Source organism: Solanum stenotomum, chromosome 11 (assembly GCF_019186545.1).
Source record: "Solanum stenotomum isolate F172 chromosome 11, ASM1918654v1, whole genome shotgun sequence".
Lineage (NCBI taxonomy): Eukaryota > Viridiplantae > Streptophyta > Magnoliopsida > Solanales > Solanaceae > Solanum > Solanum stenotomum.
The window spans coordinates 6385070-6394254 of record NC_064292.1 but is presented as its reverse complement, the minus strand read 5'-3'; the positions used below and the strand labels follow the sequence as shown (position 1 = coordinate 6394254).

At 33.5% G+C, this 9185-nt stretch overlaps 1 protein-coding gene across 2 annotated transcripts; it reads left to right on the top strand.

The window, feature by feature from the left end:
* Nucleotides 1-391: 391 nt before the first annotated feature.
* On the top strand, nt 392-5253 carry LOC125844109 (flagellar radial spoke protein 5). 2 transcript variants are annotated; one of them, XM_049523359.1, is made up of 9 exons: nt 392-780; nt 2692-2776; nt 2863-2979; nt 3597-3661; nt 3740-3828; nt 3911-3990; nt 4108-4219; nt 4464-4583; nt 4810-5253. In XM_049523359.1, the coding sequence occupies exons 1-9, from the start codon at nt 438-440 to the stop codon at nt 4993-4995; spliced, it is 1197 nt and encodes a 398-aa protein (XP_049379316.1). In that variant the 5' UTR covers nt 392-437; the 3' UTR covers nt 4996-5253. The 2 variants fall into 2 exon arrangements, with proteins under 2 accessions (XP_049379316.1, XP_049379317.1); XM_049523360.1 differs by lacking the exon at nt 392-780 and adding an exon at nt 2096-2455.
* The last annotated feature ends 3932 nt before the right edge of the window (nt 5254-9185 follow it).

Genomic DNA, 9185 nt, shown 5'->3' with positions numbered 1-9185 from the left:
AACTATCATCGGTCAATGGTTAGCAAAACACACCTAGACATTCACTAGACCAAATATTTGTCTAAAAATGCTTCTAGACGCATTTGTTCGTAATCTTAACTTTTAATCTAATATTTTTGGGAAATGGAATTATTTTTCTATGTAGCAGATTTTTTAAGTAAGAAAATGAGTATAAAAAAAATCAACCAAAGTTAATCGAGATGTGTTTCGCTAACTTTTGGGTTATAATCGGGTAATAAACTCACGCTCTCAATAATATTCAAGTACGAAGCTCAATAAAAAGATATAGTTTAAATATGATTTTGACGTTTTTAACTAGACTTTTCAACATATAGTAGGGCCATAATCGTCATTACACAAGTATACATCCAGAACCTTCACCTGATAAACGAAAGGTTCAATTCAAAGCTAGTAGAAACTCGAATCGGAAAACAAAAATGGGGTCGACTGCCATTTCTACACAACAAGCCTTCTGCAATCTCCAAAAATTCACTCCTTTAAGCTACGCTAGCAGCTGTAGAAGTATAAGGAGTAGGAGAAAATGTGCGGTTCCGATTAGGTGTTGCTCGCCGTCGCCGGCGGCGGAGGTAGCGACGGCGGCGAAAGAAAACCGGCGGGAATTGCTGAAGAACGGCGACGATAATCTGGAAATATGCAGAGTATTGAACGGGATGTGGCAAACTAGTGGTGGATGGGGAAGAATCGATCGAAACGACGCCGTTGATGCTATGCTTAATTATGCAGACGCTGGGCTTTCTACTTTCGACATGGCTGACCACTGTATGAATTAGTTTATATTTTTTTAACTAATTATTTAGTTTTAATTTTTCATTTAATATGATTATGATTACGAACCATTAACATATTTTTAGTTTAAGCTTGTACAATTCAAAATTCTTTCTTTGCTTTGTAAAATTCGTGTCAAGTTAAAATAAATTGAAATGGAGGGAGTATGAGTATCTATTCTTATGTATAATGAATTTTGAATTTTATTTTGCCTACTTTTTATATTTTGAAAGAAAAATTAATGAAAATTTGATTCCGCTACTTTATACGTATGGCAAGTAGTGATTGTGGTTTGTTAACCTCATACGTTGCATGTTTTTTTTTTTTTTTAATTTTCCACCCGGTGTTCGAAGCCCACATTGGAGCTCCGACTAAATTCGGATCGCGCTCTGCAGGGCTCATTCGGGGGTGGCGCTCCCAACAAGATTTTCTCCATNATTCAAAATTCTTTCTTTGCTTTGTAAAATTCGTGTCAAGTTAAAATAAATTGAAATGGAGGGAGTATGAGTATCTATTCTTATGTATAATGAATTTTGAATTTTATTTTGCCTACTTTTTATATTTTGAAAGAAAAATTAATGAAAATTTGATTCCGCTATTTTATACGTATGACAAGTAGTGATTGTGGTTTGTTAACCTCATACGTTGCATGTTTTTTTTTTTTTTTTGATTTTCCACCTGGTGTTCGGAGCCCAGATTTGAGCTTCGACTAAATTCGAATCGCGCTTTGCAGGGCTCATTTGGGGGTGACGCTCCCAACAAGATTTTCTCCATACCCAGGGCTTGAACTCAAGACCTCTGGTTAAGGGTGAAACACTCCACCAATGCACCACAATCCATGTTGGTCATACGTTGCATGTTATTGTCACAGTTTGTGTTAGATGTTCTTGTGTGTTATGTTTGGACACGTCTGCATATCTGTTATTTTTTGGATTTTCCCTATTAACCCCCTTTTCTTTTGAGAATTTTCAATTTCTTACCACAGATGTTGTATTTGCACTTATGGTCCTCTCATGCCAACAACGTTCATTTTGACAAGGATATATGTTAGGTGAAGTTACACATTTGACCACTCAGCCTAAAATATTACTAACAAAATGCTAGCTAGTATACACATATTATACATTTCTCGGCTATTTTTTGTGGGTGCGTGACTATTTAAGTTAATTTTCCTTTTTTAAAAAGGAGAGAGAATTTGGAAATGTTGTCCAAATATTTCTGGACAGACAATGGATGAGGAGCTAAAAGATCAAAACCAGATAAGAGAAGCCTTATTTCAAATGAACTAGTGACTAGTCATATTTTGGTTGTCATTCTAGGTAAAGTGGGATGGTTCTTCAACTACCCTTTAAACTATTTTATTGATCAAGAATGGTAAAGCTCTTGAACAACAGTTTTCGTCAGTTCTTGTTGAACTCTATCAAGATTAAGTCTTTTAGAGCAAATGAAGCAAGGACATTAACGCCAAGGCCATTCCAGTGCTTGTTAACTGAAGATAAGCTACGGGCTATAGTTAAGAATGGGAAAGATTCACTGGATATATGTAGAGTTGTCAATGGGACGTGGCAGACTAGTGGTGGATGGGGAAGAATTGAACGAGACACTGCAGTTGATGCTATGCTTCAATATGCTGATGCTGGACTTAACACTTTTGACTTGGCTGATATATGTAAAAATTAATCTTCTTGTTTATTGTTGCTCCTATGCTTACATTGCTTATGTCATAATTTCATGCTGGTGGAATGTTTTCTCTGTGGCGCGTGACTTGTATTGTATTAATCGATCTAATTTTGTTGATACATACTAACGGAACATATTTTGTAGGATTAGAGAAGTGTTTGAGTTGGATAACAAAGACTCGATGCTTGTAAGTAAAAAATTTTCTTATCATTGTTGGCCTTGCAGATGGACCTGCGGAAGATCTTTATGGCATCTTCATTAACAGAGTACGTAGAGAGCGCCCACCAGAACTTCTAGAAACTGTGAGAGGGTGAGTAACAAAGGCATTAGAATTTTCTGTGTTGAGCTTGAGGAAGGAATTCAACCCGTAAAGTTATTCTTCTGATTTACCTCCAGTCTTACCAAATGGGTGCCACCACCGGTCAAGATGAGCCGCAGCTTTGTCAGTGAGAGCATTGATGTTTCAAGAAGAAGGATGGATGTTGCAGCCTTGGACATGCTTCAATTTCATTGGTAATAACCATCTCTAGTCTTTGTTAATATGTCATTGTTCACGTGTTAGGAAATGGCAGTGATAAATTAATAATAGACGGTTCATCTGATGTTTAGATATGAAATAACACCAAGTAGTTACAGCTCTTCTTATCATCTTGGGATTTAAAGTGGTTTAGCACAAAAAGAGCTTACTGTAAGTTGCACAAGACAATAGGTCAGGAAAAACTTATCTTGTTCTACTCTTACCGGAGTACAATACAAAATTATTTTGTAATGAAATTTCGTTTCCTTGAGGTTTTTGATCTTCTGAGATGAAGGATGTGAGCAATATCTTGAGAAATGAGTTTTCATGTTTCCTTCTGAAATGTTATCCTTTAAGTGGACAAAATTGCCTCACCATGTTAAGTTCACTTCTTTAGTATGTAGTATATCGCGATCTTTACCTTTATGAACTTCAAGTTGAACTGTCTCACAAGTCATACCAGACAAATTTTGGCCCTTGGGATCCGAGAAGAATTCTTTTTCTTATTGCACTAATCCAGGCTGCATCATAGTCTTTACGGTCATCAACTGAAATAATTCGGAATCAAAACTGTTAGTTTCTCTTACTCTTTGTTGTTCTGCTTGAAAACCAGGTGGGACTACTCTAATCCTGGATACTTAGACGCACTAAAGCACCTCACGGATCTCAAAGGAGAAGGTTAGTTGTATATTTCTGTCTTGGAGCTTTCATCTCAGAGTTGTCGATAGGCTACATAGTGACACAGCTTACATGCAGGCAAGATTAAGACCATTGCTCTGACTAATTTTGACACTGAGAGATTAAGGATAATTCTGGAAAATGGGATTCCGGTTGTTAGCAATCAGGTATCGAGTTCTAGGCAGTTCTCATTGTTCTGCCCTTTACTTCGTATTTTCAGCTTTGAAGTAAAAGGATTTGTTTCTGCAGGTACAACATTCAATTGTTGACATGCGTCCTCAACAGAAAATGGCAGAGCTTTGTCAGCTTACAGGAGTCAAACTTATAACGTCTCTCTCTCTCTCTCTCTCTCAACTTGTTAGAACGATACATGATTTATTTAATCTGTTAATGTGATTGTCTAGTAACATGACTCTGATGTATTACTAAATTTTGTTTGAATGCAGGTATGGAACAGTAATGGGAGGGTTATTATCTGAAAAGTTCCTCGATACCAACTTAACGATACCTTTTGCTGGCCCTGCATTGAACACTCCTTCACTACAGAAGTACAAAAGGGTAATTACCCTGGAAAAACTACTTTTCGCTGTAATGTTTGAATGTGTTATGCCAACATAGAAACTTCATAACTCATAACCTTTCAAATCCTAGATCCACCTATATTTGGGGAACCGGAGCTTAACAAACTGTATTATGTGCCCTCGTGTTTCGTTGGCATTAGAAATGTTTTCTCTTTTTTTACAGCAAGATATAGTTCCGTATTGGATCAACAAATTTACTGTGTTTCAAAAAACAATTGCAGATGGTTGATGCTTGGGGAGGGTGGAGCCTCTTTCAAGAGTTGCTCAGGACACTGAAAACTGTTTCCAACAAACATGGAGTCTCTATTCCAACAGTTGCTGTGAGATTTATACTGGATCAGGTATTTTCCAGTTTTCATCATTTTCTCGAGTAACGAAAGAAAACAATTAATTTAAGTTATATACACCGTCAGTGCAAAGTATCTTTTACTCTAAATGTGGAATCTTTTATCTCGAGAATAAGACAAACTAGGATGACCTGATACACTAACGGTGTATATAACTTAAACTCGAAAAAGATTCATGTGAATCTGTTTCATTTTGACAAAAACTGTTGCACAACTGCAGCCAGCCGTGGCAGGATCAATGATAGGTGTTAGGCTCGGTCTGTCGCAACATATTAAAGATGCCAATGCTGTGTTTTCTCTTGTTCTTGATGAAGAAGACATTAGCAACATCCTACAAGTTACAAACAAGGGCAGAGATCTTCAAAAAGTTATTGGTGACTGCGGGGATGAATACAGGCGTGCTTAGAGCCACAAGGGCGGAGAAATTCACTTGATATGTATAAATAATCTATCGAGAACCTCGATAAGAAAAAAAAGGTTATGTTTTAAAATCAATAAACTTCAAACCCTGGATCATTCATTATCTTCTCTATAAACTTGTATAGTTGTAGTTTTATTTTTATGTATTATTGCTATCTAGTGTAGATAAACCTAAAAAATATCATCATAACTAATCTGTACTTAAATATACAACAATGAATGAAAGTTTCTTTTGATTAGTATATATATGTCATATCTGATTTTCTCCATATTACAAAATGAACAACAGGAAACTTTATTGTGCATCTTTTTTCACTAAATTTTAATAAGATATTTTAAATTTGAAGTAAAAATTAGGTCTGTGTATATTGTTATTGCTATAAACTTTGAATGAAATGTATTCAGACACAATATTCAAAATTCTAGGGAAGTTAACTCAAGATGAATTTTTTTGTTGGGATAATTTCAATGATAAATAGGGATTTTAGTTTTTCAAGAGGAGACTAATCACAACTATTAGCACGTCAAGTTTGGATAATTTTGTTAATAAGAAGAGTACTAATGACATTTAACTTTTTAATTTTTAGAGTTTTCTTTTTAAATCCCTGAAGTTTAATTTTGACGTATACCGTATAATTTATGTTGATTTCAAATATTACATTGAATTGTCCTCACTCATAGAAGTATTACAACCTCTTCACTTGATTTATAGAGTCGATTTTAATCAAAATGTTATTTTTTTCCCCAATATAACATGTCAACAATTATGTCGTTAGTGTGAATTGCAATTTCTGACTAATGACGTGTTAGTTAATTATTTGTTTGCTTAATTATTAATCCACAATAGTGATACTATCTAACAATCTAAATTTAATTTCAATCCATAGTGTATATTCTAATTAATTTATGGTATTACATTGAGTTATTTTGTATAACTACTTTACTTAGATTTGAAATATATTTATACTTTTTCCTAAATTAAACAAGTTATTTTTTATTCATATTCTTGTTTTTTTAAATATATATTTGTGGTGTGATCTGGAACTATTTAAGAAGTTGCCAAGAAAAAATAATTCTCAATCTTTTAAATTAATATTTTTTGTCCTTGCCCTTTTCTTACTGTCATAATATAATTAATAAGAAATTAAATAAAGATGCAACTTCATTGACCATTTTTCTCATTGAATTTCATAATCCTATAAATATAAACATTTTTGTTCTTTATTTTTCCACATACCTCAAAACTCATAAAAGGTGCTTTCCTCTCTTTTTCTTTCATTTCTCATATATACTTTAGCATAATTTTTCTCTTTTAATTCTTCATTTTTTCTACAAATTATTTTGTGAGTCCTAGTTAACGAGTCTATGGACCTACATTCGTTTTTTTTCTTTAGATTATATAATTCAAATTTTGTATCACAACATATACAATACTGGAAAAGGAAAAAAACATTAACATTTAATTTCATAAATGGTATAGATTTAAAATTTGAGATATCATAAAGTTGAAAATTTGAGTTGTTAAGACTCTTAAAAGTTAATCACTTTCAAAGATAACCTAAAGAAATTAGGATTATTTTCTTTATTTTTGTTTCATACATCTGTATTTATTTATTTATTTTTAGATTTTAAATAAAATTATTTTATCCATATAAACTGTGTTAAAAATTCTAGATTAATTTTTCTTGAATATATTCTATTGTAGCAAGTCTTTAAATATACATCTTTTTGAAATCAATAATGATGTGGCAATTCAATTACCTAAATCAGAGGTGAGTTGCTGTGAACAAAAAAGGAAAATCTTTAATTATTTTCTTTGCGAGCTATTGCATAGGAGCGGGAGTTTTACCCTGTGCGCACCCAAAGGGTAGCGGTTGCGGGTTTCCCTTGTCATCAAAAAAAAAAAAAATCTTTAATTATTTTTCTTTAACCTAAAAGATTTTCTAATTTTATCATTTCCCATCGTTCCTCTTTTTATTTTTATTATTTTTATTTTTTAAACAATTTTTTTTTGGGTTCAAATTAGACAAATATTGTATGAATAAGCAAGAGTTGGATGGCAACTACATTTTTAGACTACTATAAATTAAAATAATAGAATGTCTCAGTTAGAATTAATGATTTTTTATTAGAAAAGTTATATGTATCAAAATATTAATTACATAAAAATGAATTCTTCTAATTGCAACAATCCAACATAGATTTTCAGGACACAAATCTTTAGTGGCATTAACAACATGTAGTAAGATAAATATATACTAAAAGTACTGAACTTTCATATTAATATCTTCTGTAAAATATAAGCTATAAAAAAACTTGTCTGTGTGTGTGATTTTCATTTTGTTTGATTAATATTTTCTAATATTCTAGACTTTAATATATCTTTAATTATAGATTTTACTACATGCTACAATCTTGTATGTTTTCACGATCACAATAATTAAATTGCATGACGTTAATATAATCTTTTTGTCTATTTTGTAATTCTCAATTTATTTTACAGGATATATATGATTAAAAAAATGTCGTCAAACGAAAAGACTCTCTCTCATAGTGCAACTAAGTCATCCACTGATCCTCTCAAAGCTCTTATGGTAAATTTATTCCTCTTTTTTTCTTTCAACAATTGATGCATATAAATTGTTACATTTTCAAATAATTCATTATTTTTTTGTAAATCAAAATAAATATAATTACAAGCTAATTTTTGTACATTTATTTGATTAGGCTCCAAGAAATTGGTTCTCACGCTACAACATGTTACAAGAAAATGACATGGGAAATATGTCCCACGGAACCATGTATGTACTAAGGTCAATTCGATTCGATACGATACTTGTTTTCTTTCATTAGCAATGAAATATGTGTTTTGTCCTAACATTCATCTTCCCTATCCTTGATGGACAGCTCACAACCGTCTCCTCCCAATGAGGAGAGAGGTGAAAAAGAAATTGTTCAACCACAACGTCGAATAGGAAAAGCTCCTATGGAGGAAAATGAGCTGCGGTCAAAGAATGAAAAGCTCCAGGCCGAGGCAAGTGAGCTGAGGTCAAAGAATCAAAGGCTCGAGACTGACAATGAGATTCTAAAGGTTACGACATCCTCTTTGAACCAAAAACTTCAAGAAATTCAGTGGGAGAAAGAGGAGAAGGAAGTTGAATTGTACGTTATAACCAAAGCCAACAAGAATCTACTCGAGGAAGTCTCTTTAAGGAAGGACAGATACGCTATTCTTCACTCCACGCACTATACCTTGCAAGAAAAGGTGGCCAAGTTAGAGGCTGATTTAGCATTGGTTCATGAGCTACGTCATAAGGATGCAACAGACAAAGTTCGAGTTGAAGGCAAGCTAAACGCATTGCAGGTGAAACGCAACACTGATAAGTATGAAGCTGAAATGGACAGGAATTGGGTGGCTCTAAAAACTCGGTTGAACACCCTTCATGAGATTCAAGACGGCCTTGATCTTCCGTTGGCTATTACTGAAGCTAACGCTGCTGTTAATTCTGCAAGAGAAGCCATGGAGCAGGCTCTATCCAGAAATGAAGAGGATGAGTACTCTGAGGGCGAAGATGCACCTCCTCTCTCCTAATTCACTTTCGTTGTTTTTGTTGCTACTATTTCATAACCTTTGTTTGCATTTTTATTGAATCAGTTCAATATCCTTTGTGTTCTGTTTCATCCTTTTAACTATGTGTTGTTCTATGCAATTCTCTGATTTATCAAAAAGTCATATCACTGCATGTGTGTTCAATGAAACGCCACTTTAACTCGAGTGTTGTTGTTGTTATACGAAGCTCATGGAGCTTTTTTTAGCTCATATAATGCTTTTCTCAATCTGCAAACCCCATGTTCGCTCCCATATTTAATGTTATACCTTATCTTGCAATTCACCATATATGTAGGAAGGCCGATTACACGTCCAATTGATAAATTTACCACCAACCTCAGAACCATTTTTAATAAGTTGCCAAATACATCACATGCTCTTCTACTCCTAAGATAATGTATTCTTTACAACTAAAAAAGATGTTATCCATGCTCTACCATTTATTACACTACGAGTGTGATGCATATTTTGCCTTTTATTGCACTAGGAATGTGATGTAGCGATCAATGAAGTAAAACGTCAAAAATACTAAATTTTCACCAGGAAATCTTTGATCTAGGAATCTT